This window comes from Salmo trutta, chromosome 3 (assembly GCF_901001165.1).
Source record: "Salmo trutta chromosome 3, fSalTru1.1, whole genome shotgun sequence".
Taxonomy (NCBI): Eukaryota; Metazoa; Chordata; class Actinopteri; order Salmoniformes; family Salmonidae; genus Salmo; species Salmo trutta.
The window spans coordinates 71,382,726-71,399,526 of record NC_042959.1 but is presented as its reverse complement, the minus strand read 5'-3'; the positions used below and the strand labels follow the sequence as shown (position 1 = coordinate 71,399,526).

Genomic DNA, 16,801 nt, shown 5'->3' with positions numbered 1-16,801 from the left:
TCTTTGTCATAAAGGGTTTGTGTTCTCAGGAAATGTTTCCTGTTCAACAGGGTTAGGCTGAACAGTTTGGTTAGGCTGAACAGTTTGGTTAGGCTGAACAGTTTGGTTAGGTTGAACAGTTTGGTTAGGCTGAACAGTTTGGTTAGGCTGAACAGTTTGGTTAGGCTGAACAGTTTGGTTAGGCTGAACAGTTTGGTTAGGCTGAACAGTTTGGTTAGGCTGAACAGTTTGGTTAGGCTGAACAGTTTGGTTAGGCTGAACAGTTTGGTTAGGCTGAACAGTTTGGTTAGGCTGAACAGTTTGGTTTGGTTAGGCTGAACAGTTTGGTTTGGTTAGGCTGAACAGTTTGGTTAGGCTGAACAGTTTGGTTAGGCTGAACAGTTTGGTTAGGCTGAACAGTTTGGTTAGGTTGAACAGTTTGGTTAGGTTGAACAGTTTGGTTAGGCTGAACAGTTTGGTTAGGCTGAACAGTTTGGTTAGGCTGAACAGTTTGGTTAGGCTGAACAGTTTGGTTAGGCTGAACAGTTTGGTTAGGTTGAACAGTTTGGTTAGGCTGAACAGTTTGGTTAGGCTGAACAGTTTGGTTAGGCTGAACAGTTTGGTTAGGCTGAACAGTTTGGTTAGGCTGAACAGTTTGGTTAGGCTGAACAGTTTGGTTAGGCTGAACAGTTTGGTTAGGCTGAACAGTTTGGTTAGGTTGAACAGTTTGGTTAGGCTGAACAGTTTGGTTAGGCTGAACAGTTTGGTTAGGCTGAACAGTTTGGTTAGGCTGAACATAATAGTCTGTATTGGGGTTGCATGTTCTGTCTGACTGATTTGAGATTTATTTTGATCAGAGGCATGTGAGGAAAGTGTTCAGGGTGTGTTCTGTGTCTGTCACACACACAGTTAATTGTATTGCGATATTGCACATTGATTTATTACTTTGATTTATTTATTTTCTCCTGCTATTTTGAATAAACTACTGTACTAAACAATATATTTAGTCTTGTTTTTGTTTGAATTGTATTCTGTACCAATGTGTATGTTTAGTACAGTATGTTCATTCCCCATGTATACACACAGATCTCCATGTTTTGCCCCTACCACGCTCCTAGCGTTAGAGCGGGATGTAACGTTTAACCCAGCAGGCCCCGCTCCAAAATAAAGTCCCTGACAGTAACATTAAACTGGTGTTTAATGACCTGTTCTGTCACCACAGGAGTCAAATTAAGCACAGTAAATCACAACTTACTCCAGCAGCTACTGAGGAGTAGGAGGAAGCTCCAGCAACACACATTTAAATCCCTGCTCACTAAACAAGACTGATACAAACAGCTGAGAAAACTAGACTAATATTTTATTTTTAGAAAATGGCTTATAGATTCCCCCCCACCTCTCTCTCCCCTTAAGGAGCTGTCATGTCTTGAGTGCTGTCTCACAGATCAGTTTACATGGCAATGCACACATTTTACTGGCTTCACACACAGCTCTCCCAGATCTTCTATGTGTATCTGCTCTGTAAGACACAAGACATAACAGGACTACAACTGCAAAACTATTCAGCAACACTGTGGTAAGAAAGCTGCTGACTAAACCAGGGTGAGTTTTGAAATTGAAAGTAACCACCTCACTCCAAATGCCATTAGGGAGTGAGAAAATGGCCTCCCAGGTGTCTGTCCCAGAGAAGGATCTCTCCTGTCCTGTGTGCTCTGAAACCCTCAAGGAACCTGTTCTCCTGTCCTGTGGCCATAGCTGCTGTATAGCCTGTCTGGAGTCATACTGGAAACAGATGGAATCGTGGGAATGTCCAGTGTGCAGCATAACATGTTATAAGGATTCGATGGATCTTGCTCTGAAGAACCTGTGTATGCCGGGTGAGAAAGTTTCAGTTAAAAAACATGTCTGCAGTCTGCACAGCAAGCTACTTACACTGTTCTGTCTGGAGCATGAAGAGCCTATCTGTTCGGTGTGTGAGGGTTCAAGTAAACATAAAACACACAAGTGTATTCCAGTAGATGAGGCTGCTCTGGATCACAAGGTATGATACAAAATATCAACTAACATATACAGTACATTCACTATAACAGGATCACTCTTTCCTTGCAAATGTCTAGTGCAGAAGAGTTCCTTATCATATGCAGCTACCCTGTCGTACTTGTACAGCCTTGATGTTCTCTTTGAAAAGCAAAACTTTTCTAAAGCCTTGTGTTCAGATTGATCAGAATGTGATGTTCTCATAAATCCATCCAATTTTGCATGCAATCATTAAAAGATCACACAAGTAAATGAACAAAATGAATTGTAGGAAGAGCTCATAGAGACTGGCCTGAAGCCCTTAGAGGAGCAGCTGGAGGGATTTAAAGAAGTTAAACAAAGCTTTGAAGAAACGGCAGAGCTTATTAAGGTAAGACTGCTTTGTAATGTTACAATGCAATATGCATATGAAAGTGAATCAGAATGTTTTTTTTTTTGCATTTGGCTTGAGCCAAAAGGGGTCCCCTAAATGGACATAAATATTACCCAGAAATGACATAATTGGACAAAAAGAGGGGTACACCTTCCCACGACTATGATCAAAAGCCTTAAACTAAGGATTGTGTGGTTTCATGAGTCTAGAAGTTGATTGTTACATGAGTATATGAACCATAGAGGCAACACTCAAGCCAACATTTTAGGTAAATAATAAGCAACTAACGTTCCATACAGCCTCTTTAACAGTAATGTTTTGAAAAACTTTTCAGATTGATATGAAATATAGTGTACTGGCTGATGATGATGATACACTGTCTCCAGAGCCAGGCCCAGCAGACAGAAAATCTGATTCAGGAGGAGTTTGAGAAACTTCACCAGTTTCTACGATATGAAGAGGCAGCCAGGATGGCTGTCCTGAGGGAGGAAGAGGAAGAGAAGAGTGGGAGGATGAAGAAGATGATTGAAGATATGAACAGAGAGTTAGCAGCCATTTTAGACACAACGAGAGCCATAAAGAAGGACCTGGTATCTGATGACATCTCATTCCTGCAGGTAAGGACCAATATCTCTGTGTTGTCTAGAGGTTATTTGGAATAGATTTATTGATTAACTGATGACTGATTTCAGTGATTACATGTATTATTGATTCATTTGCTCTTTTGTTCTCCTGCAGAACTACAAGGACACGTTAAAAAGGTAAGGCTTCGTCCTATTTGTCCACCACACTTCAGGTCAAGGGTCTGGACACACCCTAAGTGATCAGCCTCTTCTCTCTCTCTTCCCTGTGGTTCTGAACCCAACCCCACCGTATCACTAACTCTTGGATATTCTTCTAGAGCCCAGTGCACAAGCCCAGATCCAGAGCTTGTTTCTGGAGCGCTGATCAATGTGGCAAAGCACCTGGGAAACCTGCAGGTCAGAGTTTTGGAGAAGATGCTGAAGTCTGTTCAATACAGTGAGTCTGATTTTATTCTTACAAATGTTCATATCTTCACAAACATTTTTAAATTGCATTCAGACAATTTCAGATAAAAAAAATATCACTGATCATCTGGCAATAATGTCCCAGTAAATTAAACAAACAGTGGTTCTCTGGTTTTAAACATGTCTCTCTTTTTCTCTGTTCAGCGCCTGTGATTCTGGACCCCAACACTGCCCATCCATGTCTCATCCTGTCTGACGATCTGACCAGTATGAGATTCAGTGATGAGATACGGCTGCTTCCTGACAACCCAGAGAGGTTTGATAACTATCGAATGGTCCTGGGCTCTGAGGGCTTTGACTCTGGGACACACAGTTGGGACACAGATGTCGGGGACAACACAGTATGGTTTGTAGGTGTAGTCTATAAGTCTGTCCAGAGGAAGGGAGTGGTACAGACTGGACTCTGGCGTGTAGGCTATTATAATGATAAATACTGGGCACGTTGTCCAAAAGGGCCACAGACTGTCCTGACACTGGAAAACAAACCCCATCGGATCAGAGTGCAGCTGGACTGGGACAGAGATACACTGTCCTTTTACGACCTTGATAATAACACACACATACACACGTTCACACACACTTTTACAGAGAGATTGTTTCCATACATCAATATTGGCAGTAATCTCTACGCTGCTAGGATCTTACCAGGGAAAGCCTCTGTAACAGTGGAACAGCACATTATACCTCCCCATGTTAGCCCTTCTTCCTTTTAACTTGATCAGCTGTTATGGTACGCTGACGCAACGGAAGGCTCCACTACCTCCGCGATTTGGATTTGTTCGGCAGGATTCAATTATGAACTGTATTATCATATGAATTACTTTAACAGAAACTACTGGATTGAACCAAATCACAAATCTTTGCTGATCTAATAAAAACAATTGATTCAACAATTCAAATGTCAAAATGTGACTTTTATTCTCTATGTATTTCTGTACAAAGTTGGAAAACATGTCACTGCAGGTGACCATTGTAGAATATATTAAACAATAGAAATATATATCATTGCTACATGTTTTGAGTACATGTACAGGCTGTCACAGTTCACAGTCCATGTCTGGCTGACTGGGGATTGAATATGGGATTCTGGAAGAGGTGCAAGTTAAGAGTTGAATTTCAGGTTTAAACTGGCAGTCTGGCACTGAACAGAACATGTATCCTGAAGGACCTTGGACCTTCTCTTCCAATAGGGTTGAGAATGAGGTGATAGAGAAAGTGGCAGGGAATGAGAGGGTTCTGCGGGACAGAGACTACTAACCAGAAGTTATCCCGCCTCATCCACAGCTTTGACACTCATCTCTACTGTCCCTGACTCCACTCTCCGAGGGTGTCTCAGGAGGAGTCGGGATATGCAAAAAACACATTTCCCCATTTCAGACATGGGTATAATACACACGTGTACATGTGTGAAACAGGACAAATATATCCATCAAATGATTTATTACTGTCAGACCCCGGATGGCACAGTGCACACAACCCCCATACCTCAATAACTAACGTAATGGGATAAAACACTTGTCCAATATGACCCCCCCCCAGTTTCTGGTTACAGACAACTCTGATACCACCTACAGGGCAGTGGAATTAAATGCACTTCATAACATGATATTTCACCATGGGTGCACAGGAAAAAGATTATGCTAATTATTTCTAAGTAGTTATGAAAATGATAATACCTTCATGATTTGGCAAAAAAAAACTATATATTTTAAATACAATCTGTGCACTTTTACTATTTTCTCGTTACAGTTAGTATGGTGATTAAGTGCAGTATACCTTGATTGAGAAATATAAGATAAAATATGAATAATATTGATTACCTACAAATATTTGTCTTCAATATTGTTTTCATGTCTGCCAGTATTTCCTGCTTTGGAACAGAATCAAGTCCTGGCGTTCTTAGGTCCTAAACGCCAACATTAGCTACTTCCAGCTAGTCACATAACATATCACACTTGAACACTTTATAACAGTGAGGGGTGTTGGGGTGTCTAAGCAGCTGGGAGGACACAGGCATGCAAAGTTATGCCTGAAAATCTCTAAGGACCCAGGGAAAGGTAGAGGTAGCCAATACCTACTGTTGGCGATGGCTGATTGTGTTCTTGGTATTGTCTGTGGTATTGTCTGTGGTATTGTCTGTGGTTTGTGTGTGTGAGAGGCCCTAGTCAGGTCAGGTGTTGCTGCTCAGCAGCCTCTCCTGGTTGTGCTTGCGGAAGAAGGCTTTCCCAAACTCATAACAGCTGATCATAATGGCACAGGCTGGGGCCACCTTGATCACCCTGGGAAGGAAACCTAGGAGAGAAAAGTAGGAGAGGGAGTGAAAGGGGTAGAGAGAGGGGTGGAGGAGAGGGAGTGACGGGGAGAGAGAGGGGTGGAGGAGAGGGAGTGATGGGGAGAGAGAGGGGTGGAGGAGAGGGATAAGGAGAGAAAGTAGGTCACCAATTAGGAGACTAACCTGAGGTAACTGTGTGTTTTGGGTGAACTATCCCTGTAGCCTGACCTACCTACAAGCAGTCCACCCACGCCATTCTCAGCCACAATCTTGGTCATCACACTGAGAGTGGAGGAGGAGGCCTTGGACGACACTGCAGAGACACATGACAACATAGCTGGGTTAGTAGTACAGGATCACTACACATCAACACATCACTAAAGATCATAAGGATGATTCCATGAATCAGGTGATCAGCCTGGAGTTCTATACCCACAATTCATAGCCTGGAGTTCCCCTATCTCCACCTGCCTCCTGGTCTTCACAACGTCGAAGGGAAGAGTTACTATGGAAGAGATCTGGAGGAAGACATAAACAAGGGTTAGAAATCACACTTATATTTGACAATGCTGCCCTCTAGCAGTATTAGATGGAATAACACCATGTCAGCACAGAAGAAGAGTTACAGAGCTAGAATAACATTAGAAAGGTACAACAAACTATATCAGATATTCAATGTTCAATATATCTAGGTGCTCTACTAGACAGAACAGTTTGAGTTGAGCTGAGAGGACAGCTAGAATACTCACTGATCCAGACACCGCTCCGGATATGAAGGTGATGGCAAACGTTGGCTCTCTGATGTTGTTGTGCTTACACAGCCACGCCTTCCCCTTCTCATAGTTATACCAGTACATGGCTGAGGAGGAAACAGACACAACATGGAACTCCTGTTATCAATCACTAAGAGACAGAGAGAAGGAGAGGGAGAGAGAACAGGGGGCTAGAGAGAAGGAGAGGGAGAGGAGAGAGGAGGGAGCTAGAGAGGAGAGAGAGGGAGAGGAGAGAGAGGGAGCTAGAGAGAAGAGAGAGTGAGAAATAGAGAGTGTTGTATACCTGAGATAGTTATATAGTGATGGACATTGTGTTGTGTCTACCTGAGAGAGATAGAGAGATATAGTGATAGACATTGTGTTGTGACTACCTGAGAGAGATAGAGAGATATAGTGATAGACATTGTGTTGTGTCTACCTGAGAAGGGCACGTCTCTAAGCAGTGTGGGTCCCCAGCCCCTCCAGAGAGACCGCCAGCCCTCGTTGCGTACTGCAGAGTGGATAACCTCACTCAGCTCCCTGTACGAACTTCTCTGGGACTGCATCTTAGTACGGATCAGCTCCAATGGACTGATCACTGTCACAGAGCCCACTGACTCACAGAGAGACAGAGACAGAGAGAGAAAGAGAGAGAGAGAGCGAGAAAACACTTATAAGCACTACACACAGAAAGAGCAGTTAAACAGAGCAGTTAAACACATACATTTCTTTCTCACATGAAAAGGAGGCCATAATTATAGCATGGCGCTGGAGAAGATGGCTGATGTTTTACGTGCTCCTAACCAACAGTTTTTTTGTACATTTTTTGTGTTGTTTGTAACATATTTTTTAACATATTTTGTATATAATGTTGCTGCTACCGTCTCTAAAGACCGAAAATAACTTCTGAAAATCAGAAGAGTGAATACTCACCACCAACTGGCAGGCACTTTTATTTCCTTTAACGAGCCCGACAAGCCCGACATGAAGGACATACTGCTTTCCCGGGAACAGGCCCAAATCCCCGTCATTTGCGTGAATAGAAGACGGAGAAAAAGAGGGTGAAGGTCGGGCTGCCTTCTGAGAATTCGTAGGCCTTCCTTTCTACTAACTAACGTGCAATCATTGGAAAATAAAATCGACGACCACACTATCTACCTAGAGTTTTCATCTGTATTTTTCATAGCTGTCTACATATCACCACTGACTAATGCTGGCACTAAGACCGCACTCAATGAGCTGTATTCCGCCATAAGCAAACAGGAAAACGCTCATCCAGAGGCGGCGCTCCTAGTGGCAGGGGACTTTAACACAGGGAAACTTAAATCCGTTTTACCTAATCTACCAGACAAGTTAAACTACTTCCATGCTCGCTTCGAGGCAAATAACACTGAAACATGCATGAGAGCACCAGCTGTTCCGGGCGACTCCGCAGCCAATGTGAGCAAGACCTTTAAACAGGTCAACATTCACAAGGCCAGACGGATTACCAGAACATGTACTGTGAGGATGCGCTGACCAACTGGCAAGTGTCTTCACTGACATTTTCAACCTCTCCCTGTCCGAGTCTGTAATACCAACATGCATTAAGCAAACCAGCATAGTCCCTGTGCCCAAGAACACTAAGGTAACCTGCCTAAATGACTACCGACCCATAGCACTCACATCTGTAGCCATGAAGTGCTTTGAAAGGCTGGTCATGGCTCACATCAACACCATCATGCCGGAAACCCTAGACCCATTCCAATTTGCATACCACCCTAACAGATCCACAGATGATGCAATCTCTATTGCACTCCACACTGCCCTTTCCCACCTGGACAAAAGGAACACCTATGTGAGAATGCTGTTCATTGACTACAGCTCAGCGTTCAACACCATAGTGCCCTCAAAGCTCATCAATAAGCTAAGGATCCTGGGACTAAACACCTCCCTCTGCAACTGGATCCTGGACTTCCTGACGGGCCGCCCCCAGGTGGTAAAGGTAGGTAACAACACATCCGAAACGTTGATCCTCAACACAGGGGCCCCTCAGGGGTGCATGCTCAGTCCCCTCCTGTACTCCCTGTTCACTCATGACTGCACAGCTAGGCACGACTCTAACACCATCGTTAAGTTTATCGATGACACAACAGTGGTAGGCCTGATCACCGACATCGACGAGACAGCCTATAGGGAGGTCAGAGACCTGGCCGTGTGGTGCCAGGACCACAACCTCTCCCTCAACGTGATCAAGACAAAGGAGATAATTGTGGACTTCAGGAAAAGAAGGACCGAGCACACCCCCATTCTCATCGACGGGGCTGTAGTGGAGCAGGTTGAGAGCTTCAAGTTCCTTGGTGTCCACATCACCAACAAACTAACATGGTCCAAGCACACCAAGACAGTCGTGAAAAGGGCACGACAAAACCTATTCCCCCTCAGGAGACTGAAAATATTTGGCATGGGTCCTCAGATCCTCAAAAGGTTCTACAGCTGCACCATCGAGAACATCCTGACTGGTTGCATCACTGCCTTGTACGGCAACTGCTCGGCCTCCGACCGCAAGGCACTACAGAGGGTAGTGTGTACAGCCCAGTACATCACTGGTGCCAAGCTTCCTGCCATCCAGGACCTCTATACCAGGCGGTGTCAGAGGAAGGCCCTAAAAATTGTCAAAGACTCCAGCCACCCTAGTCATAGACTTTTCTCTCTGCTTCTGCACGGCAAGCTGTACCGGAGCGCCAAGTCTTGGTCCAAGAGGCTTCTAAACAGCTTCTACCCCCAAGCCATAAGACTCTTCAACATCTAATTAAATGGCTACCGAGACTATTTGCATTGCCCCCCCCCTTTATGCCGCTGTTACTCTGTTATTATTTAAGCATAGTCACTTTAATAACTCTAACTACATGTAGATATTTCCTCAATTACCTCGACTAACCGGTGCCCCTGCACATTGACTCTGTACCGGTACCCCCTGTATATAGTCTCGCTATTGTTATTTTACTCTTTAATAACTTGTTACTTAAATTTCTTATTCTTATTCTATAAACTGCATTGTTGGTTAGGGGCTTGTAAGTATGCATTTCACTGTAAGTTCTACACCTGTTGTATTCGGCGCATGTGACTAATAACATTGGATTTGATTTGATTGAAAATAAGGTGTCTGTCGTTTCCATATTTATTTGACATTTTGCAGGATGAAATCTCTTGAGATGCACCATCTCGTTTTCAACAGTGTCCCAACATATATAAATATTTTTTTATTTTATTAAAGTACTTAGTAAGAAGAAGAATATGGCAACTACTGTCTAATAATAATAACAATTAAATAATTCTAATGATAATAAAATATAATTACATTAACAGCATAAAAAGTTGTTGTACAACTACTAATAGGCTTATAACTAATAAAAACTTCTGCTACAACTACTAATACAACTAAGTACTTATAATATAGAGTATACATACATATTTACAAATACCCTCACATGATGATGCTTCTATTAGTTAAAAACACAAACAGTTTGTTCTTAACAGTTGAAAAAGGGTTTTGTAAATGCACTGTGTGATTACAATGTCCTGGTTTCTGTAGCTAAATGATTCCAGTCACTCAGGCCTTTGTACCGTGTCTGAACGATCTTACTCCAACCCCCTTTTGGAATTGCTGCCATTGTCGAAAGTAGTGCGAGTTTTGTGAAGTTAGGTATTCCTTAATATATACAGGGAACTTTAAGTTGATACATTTAAAAAGGAACTAGTACCAATGCAGTGGTCTTCTGTTTGGGATTGACAGCTAGTTTAGTGATTCAGACATTGTTCAATGATGTCTTATAATGGCATCCAAGAATGAATCCGCAAAGATAGTTATAAATGACATCTAATTCGCAAAGTAAGGTCTTGGTTGTGTTTTGATAGATGATATCACCATAGTCTAGGATAGGAAGCAGCAGTTGGGTTACTAAGGTCTTTCTAGTGGATAGACAAAACAACGTTAATCAATCTATCACTATTTATCGCTCTCAAGTATACATCACCACAGTGACCTGTAAGGTCAGAGGTCAGCTCACCTCTGGAGAGGGCGCCTGCTAGTAGAGGCGCCTCCTCAGCATGTGACCCCATCCTGACCCTCAGGGCAGCACGCAGTTGGTCGTAACACGTGAAGTAGATCACCGTCGCCGGGACCGCCATGATACTGCAAGAAGCATTAACAGAGATGCAAATCTAATGTTTCCTCAAGAACCCTGACTCATTCAAATCAGGCATTACAAACAAGAAACCAACATCAACAGATGAAATATCCATAAACAACGAATAAAATGAATCAGCTTTTACCATATCAGACACAAATCAGATGGGTACAAGCAAGAGGTACACATAAAATGTTCCCAAATTAATCAACAGCCCATGACTCAGCCGTTACCACACCGCTCAGACACAAATCCAGGACTGAGAGATTTAAAATAAAACATTAACAAATCAAATATCGATAAACCCTGAGTCTGCAAAATCACAGTGTCCATCCGTACTGCTCGATACAAATGAGCAGAATAATGGGAAGCAATCGTAAACAACTGAATTATCAATAGACTATGAGTTTGCTGAATCACAGCGGGCCAGCCACTCAAGACACAGCTGACCATAAATCAGTGCTGAAGGCAAGTAAGCAGTGTGAATTAGTAATGAGGCAGAGTAACGGCAGACTTCAGACTCACAGGGTTGGAGGGAGGCCGCTCCATAACGACTTGATACCTTCCCTGCGGACTATCTTAATAAAGGCATCCTGCAGAGAGAGGGTCAAAGAACCAGAGCAATAACTAATACATGATACTGATGTACATGTTTATAAACACTGAAGGGTTGTACCGAATGTGGATCTCCCGTTCGTCTACCGTTCATTCAGCACGCTGTTGATGTCTGACTGACGACACTTTTGTGCGATTCTACATGTAAAATCGGTTCACACTCGGTTCGCAAATTACAGCCAGCACTCTGTTCAGAGGAGCAAAATACTCTCGGCAGGCAAATGCTATTGGTGTGTCCAAACCATTATTCAGTGACAATAAAAAGTATGTGAACCCTTTGGAGTTACCTGGACTTCTGCATAAACTGGTCATACAATTTGATCTTCATCTAAGTCACAACAATAGACAAACACAGTCTGTTTAAAACGAATAACACACAAACAATCATACATTTTCATGTCTTTATTGAACACACCGTGTAAACATTCACAGTGCAGGGTGGGAAAAGTATGTGAACCCTTGGATTTAATAACTGCTTGACCCTCCTTTGGAAGCAATAACCTCAACCAAACGTTTTCTGTAGTTGCAGTAGTGGATCAGTGCACTCCTACACTGGTCAGGAGAAATTTTTGACCATTCTTCTTTACAAAACTGTTTCAGTTCAGCAATATTTTTGGATGTATGGTGTGAACCGCTCTCTTGAGGTCATGCCACAGCATCTAAATCGGGTTGAGATCAGGACTCTGACTGGGCCACTCCAGAAGGCGTATTTTCTTCTGTTTAAGCCATTCTATTGTTGATTTACTTCTGTGTTTTGGGTCGTTGTCCTGTTGCGTCACCCAACTTCTGTTGAGCTTCAATTGGCGAACAGATAAGCCTTACATTCTCCTGCAAAATGTCTTGATAAACTTGGGAATTCATTTTTCCGTCGATGATAGCAAGCTGTCCAGGCCCTGAGGCAGCAGAGCAGCTCCAAACCATGATGCTCCCTTAACCATACTTAACAGTTGAGGTTGATGTTGGTGTGCTGTGCCTTTTTTTCTCCACATATAGTGTTGTGTGTTCCTTCCAAACAACTCAACTATAGTTTCATCTGTCCACAGAATATTTAGCCAATAGCGCTGTGGAACATCCAGATGCTCTTTTGTGAACTTCAGAAGTGCAGCAATGTTTATTTTGGACAGCAGTGGCTTCTTCTGTGGTGTCCTCCCATGAATACCATTATTGTTTAGTGTTTTACGTATCGTAGACTCGTCAACAGAGATGTTAGAATGTTCCAGAGATTTCTGTAAGTCTTTAGCTGACATTCCAGGATTCTTCTTAACCTCATTGAGCATTCTGCACTGTGCTCTTGCAGTCATCTTTGCAGGACGGCCACTCCTAGGGAGAGTAGCAACAGTGCTGAACTTTCTCCATTTATAGACAATTTGTCTTACCGTGGACTGATGAATATCAAGGCTTTTAGAGATACATTTGTAACCCTTTCCAGCTTATGCAAGTCAACAACTCTTATTCTTGGGTCTTCTGAGATCTCTTTTGTTCGAGACATGGTTCACATCAGGCAATGCTTCTTGTGAATAGCAAACTCACATTTTTGGAGTGTTTTTTATTGGGCAGGGCAGCTCTAACCAACATCTCCAAACTTGTCTCAATGATTGTACTCCAGGTTAGCTGACTCCTGACTCCAATTAGCTTTTGGAGAAGTCATTAGCCTAGGGGTTCACATACTTTTTCCAACCTACTGTCAGGATATGCGAAGGGCTGTAGGAAGTCTGGCGCAGGAGAGCAGATAGTTGGTAGCAAAACGGAGCCTTTTATTTGGCGATCCAAAAGCACACGGCACAAACTAACACAAAATACAAATAAGGGTTTAACATAACCCAGCTTAACCACCATAACGTGCGCATACATGAACAGATAAACAATACCACACAAAGACATGGGGAAAACAGAGGGTTAAATACACAACACATAATGAGGGAAATGAGAACCACGTGTGTGGAAAAACGAGACAAAACAAATGGAAAATGAAAAATGGATCGGTGATGGCTAGAAGACCGGCGACTTCGACCGCCGAACGCCCGAACAAGGAGAGGCATCGACTTCGGCAGAAGTCGTGACACCTACACTGTGAATGTTTAAATGATGTATTCAATATAGACAAGAAACATACAATAATTTGTGTGTTATTAGTTTAAGAAGAGTGTGTTTGTCTGTTGTTATAACCAATTTATGCAGAAATCCAGATCATTCTTAAGGGTTCACATACTTTTTCTTGCCACTGTACATCTTTATAATGCTTGTGGTTAGCTTTCAATGGGTCCATCACTTGAGGCTGGTTCCAAGTCCCACGGGCTGTGGCGGTCATAACATTTTGTTAGCCGGTGATTGTCAAGCAAATAACAGCCGGTCTAACGATAATTGACAGTTTAACATAAACACATTTAACATCTCCTGGCTTCCACAGATAGCCTATAAGCTACTGATGCAGACCTTTGGAACATCTACATTTTAAAAAGTCTAATAAATCCATGTAATATAGCCTACACCATCACAATAAATCCATGATTTATTTTAGACAAGTCTAAAGAAATATGATATGAAGAAAATGTAGTCTCTTTCAGATTAACAGAATAGCATACTCTGAGTTGTCCTTAAGTTAGGTCCTGATCTGGCTATGCCATATGGTTGTGGGCTACACTAGTTCATTTAGCAGACAAGATTTGCTTAGAATTCCGTGGCATTATTTTATATTATGAAGAATACCATTGAACATAGCTTAATAAAATAGAAAGGATATTTTCTCCAAACGAGGGAGTGTGGACATGCGGCTATTCTGTGTTGAGCAGTTAACAAAGAAACAGGTAATCCTATTTGGTTCATTTAGAGTTATTTATGTAACTTTAGTTGTGATTCAAACATTGGGCTATATGTTTTGCTTTTTAATACATTCTAAGGCTGCAAGAAGTAACTAATGATGATTAGAAAAAAGTTGCATGAAAGACATGAGCTTTGCTTTGTTTGTTGAAGTGTGTACAGTGCAGGCTGTACACACTTAATCAGTCTCTCAATCACAATTCGACAAGCACTTGATAATGCCTCATATTTCCCGGTGGCATCCCCTTTGTGTGGCCGTAATGCCCCCTAAAAAAATCCATGCCTTTTGCGGCCAGTGGCCGTGGTGCCCTTGGGCTGAATATAATAATTATAATTCCCTTCTCCTGGCTGCGCGCTCCGAAGCACCTCTCACTCACAACCACTAGCATACCATTTTTTTTTTTAAATGATAAGGCTGATGCAACAGATCAAAACGTTTAGCTTAACATTTTAATAAACTATTAGGCTATTTCTTCACATTATATGTGCAGCAATAGGCTAGAAGTGCGACTGTTCCATTAGTGGGAAAACACCATTCTCAAAAGTGACAGCAAATGCGATTATGCATGTAATGATTTTATTATTATTAAGGTGCCTTTTTATGGTGAAAATGATCTTCCCCAAACTTGAAACTAACGCATATGTATGCCAGTTAGGCTCTACACCCATTGTGACGCAGATTAATGTGCTTAATTTTAAGAAGTTATTTGGCCACTTTAGTTGTGATACAAACCTTATTAAAACATATAGGCCTATGGGCTAGGCTACATGAGGTGTGTGACTATGATTTGAAAAAGTCGCCAAAAAAAGGCATGTGCTGTTTGTTGCCTTACGCTAGGCATCATCCACAAGTGATATTATATCATTCACAAGTGATATGCTAATATTGTCACCCATCAGACTATTCTTGATTTAATCTTGTCTTTACATAAACTAGATAATATATGTGTGAAATTTGTTTTGATTTAGAATGGACAATTATCATGCGCCTGTTTCGAAACTAGGGGGAAAAAAGACATCATGCACTTAAATAGCAAATGGAGGATGCTTTTCCCATGGTTCATTATCATGCCAGCCAGGTAGGCTGTACTCCTGTTGTAAAGATAAGCAATGTGCTTAATATTAGGAAAGTTGAGAAATAAATATAGTAGGCCTAGTCAATAGAAATCTGATGGGATCCTTATCTTTTTAAAAGAGGCCATCACTCTGTTTTCTCACGCGACTGCATAGCCTATAGAAAGGTTGCACAACATGAGCTCATGGACTCTCATGAAGTGTTTGATTAGATTTTCTATTACATTTGCATTGATGTCAGAGTGATTAGAGGGACAATAGAGTGCTGAGTACCAGGCAGTTAGTAAGTTTGGTAGGCTACTAATGACCATCAGCAGCATCAGAGCTTGGAGAAGCCTAATTACCGTGGCTAAACGGTCATGTGGAATTTGACTGCCATCATGACTCATGACCGCCCGTGGGGCAGTAAGACGGTTACCGTAACAGCCCTAGTCCCATCTAACCCATAGCCTCTGACCCTTGGCCACAATGAGCAATATCTCAATGTTACCCTCTGATAGGCTAGACAGAATTTTCATCACATTGCACACGATACACACCAACCCAATCCTTGCATATCTAGATGTGGGTTGGGAGTTGGGTAGAGGTGTTAAGAGAAGTTTACCAGAGTGCCGTTGAAGTGGCCGGGGGCCTTGTACCAGGCCTTGGAGTTGCCGTTCGCACACACACAGGTATGGTCCATCAGGCCATTGCAGTACACAAAGCATTTCCCTGGAGAACAATGAAGACATACATAATGGATTGAGCACTGTGGTTTAGAGAGAGGACAGAGGAATGGTAGGTTACATTGATTATTGTCTTATTACCTTTGGGAAAAGGACTTTTCTGAGCCTGGAGTCTGATCTTGACAACATCCAGAGGTGTGACTGAAAAAAGACAGTTGTACAACCAGTTAAAATATTTAAATATAATAGTTCCACAATCATATATATATATATAGTCAGTGTATGTGTGTGTAGAGGGTTCCCGTGCTCAACAAACAATGACGTCAGGAGAGCCCCTGAGCAGGAAGCCAACATCTGTTGAAATTGAGTAATGCCATTGGTGTCGACGGGCACAGGATTTTTACCAGAATTACCACTCATCTTGCCTAAGAAAGATATTCAAAACAACATTTGATTCAGTTGTTGTTATGAACATGTAATTGACCAATAAATTATTGTTGAATTCTGGCCAGTAACAATTTGTTTACCTTAGAAAAGCTTCTTGCTAGCTATATTGCAGGAACTAGAAGCTAGCTAATTTATTTAATCTAGCTACTCTTCCACAGTGGACAAGTCTTGCTCTTTGTCAGCGACGGAATTCAAAGCAAACCCTTTTTAAATATGATGTCCCGGTATTCTTATAGCTCGTATCTGTGTATATGTGCTTCATGGGGCAATTCCACAATACATGGCTTCATTCAACTAGATAAAGTGAAATAAGAATAGCTAGTTTACCCAACATGTCATTTGTAAAAATATTTAGACTTTCAGCAGAGCACATTATTGGCACAAGGAGTGCCAGCACATGATTACAGCTACACTAACTAAATACCTATAAATATGACAAATTCCAATTTCTCACTAAATTATGCGTTAGGGATAAAGTCATCAGTTACTTGCTTAATCAATTTTTACTTTTAAAAAAGCTAGAAAAAATATGTGGAAACATCGCATTCGAAA

At 42.0% G+C, this 16,801-nt stretch overlaps 2 protein-coding genes across 6 annotated transcripts; one reads left to right on the top strand and one right to left on the bottom strand.

Moving 5' to 3' along the window:
* The first annotated feature begins 1,287 nt into the window (after positions 1-1,287).
* LOC115187249 (E3 ubiquitin-protein ligase TRIM39) lies at positions 1,288-4,331 on the top strand. 3 transcript variants are annotated; one of them, XM_029746355.1, is made up of 7 exons: positions 1,288-1,581; positions 1,735-2,020; positions 2,288-2,386; positions 2,776-3,006; positions 3,128-3,150; positions 3,291-3,409; positions 3,583-4,331. In XM_029746355.1, the coding sequence occupies exons 2-7, from the start codon at positions 1,772-1,774 to the stop codon at positions 4,149-4,151; spliced, it is 1,290 nt and encodes a 429-aa protein (XP_029602215.1). In that variant the 5' UTR covers positions 1,288-1,581; positions 1,735-1,771; the 3' UTR covers positions 4,152-4,331. The 3 variants fall into 3 exon arrangements, with proteins under 3 accessions (XP_029602215.1, XP_029602214.1, XP_029602213.1); XM_029746354.1 differs by having other exon boundaries at positions 1,706-2,020; XM_029746353.1 differs by having other exon boundaries at positions 1,288-2,020.
* A 6-nt stretch (positions 4,332-4,337) lies between these two features.
* Positions 4,338-16,678, bottom strand: LOC115187306 (solute carrier family 25 member 40). 3 transcript variants are annotated; one of them, XM_029746371.1, is made up of 11 exons: positions 16,330-16,678; positions 16,114-16,227; positions 15,944-16,003; positions 15,742-15,848; positions 11,157-11,224; positions 10,512-10,636; positions 6,902-7,075; positions 6,460-6,569; positions 6,147-6,228; positions 5,943-6,023; positions 4,338-5,730 (listed from the first exon to the last, which is right to left on the bottom strand). In XM_029746371.1, exons 2-11 carry the CDS (start codon positions 16,220-16,222, stop codon positions 5,609-5,611), a joined length of 1,038 nt encoding a protein of 345 aa, XP_029602231.1. In that variant the 5' UTR covers positions 16,223-16,227; positions 16,330-16,678; the 3' UTR covers positions 4,338-5,608. The 3 variants fall into 3 exon arrangements, with proteins under 3 accessions (XP_029602231.1, XP_029602241.1, XP_029602248.1); XM_029746381.1 differs by lacking the exon at positions 16,330-16,678 and having other exon boundaries at positions 16,114-16,293; XM_029746388.1 differs by lacking the exons at positions 15,742-15,848; positions 16,330-16,678 and having other exon boundaries at positions 16,114-16,287.
* Between the last annotated feature and the right edge of the window lie 123 nt (positions 16,679-16,801).

Excerpts from the sequence above, each read along its gene's own strand:
- LOC115187249 (XM_029746353.1), top strand. The coding sequence starts at position 1,619 with ATGCCATTAGGGAGTGAGAAAATGGCCTCCCAGGTGTCTGTCCCAGAG. Across the intron at positions 3,151-3,290 it reads TACAAGGACACGTTAAAAAG|AGCCCAGTGCACAAGCCCAG; the intron begins GTAAGGCTTCGT and ends ATATTCTTCTAG. Across the intron at positions 3,410-3,582 it reads GCTGAAGTCTGTTCAATACA|CGCCTGTGATTCTGGACCCC; the intron begins GTGAGTCTGATT and ends TTCTCTGTTCAG.
- LOC115187306 (XM_029746371.1), bottom strand. The coding sequence starts at position 16,222 with ATGAGTGGTAATTCTGGTAAAAATCCTGTGCCCGTCGACACCAATGGC. Across the intron at positions 10,637-11,156 it reads AGCGGCCTCCCTCCAACCCT|TATCATGGCGGTCCCGGCGA; the intron begins GTGAGTCTGAAG and ends TGCTTCTTGCAG. Across the intron at positions 6,024-6,146 it reads GGAACTCCAGGCTATGAATT|TGTCGTCCAAGGCCTCCTCC; the intron begins GTGGGTATAGAA and ends GTGTCTCTGCAG.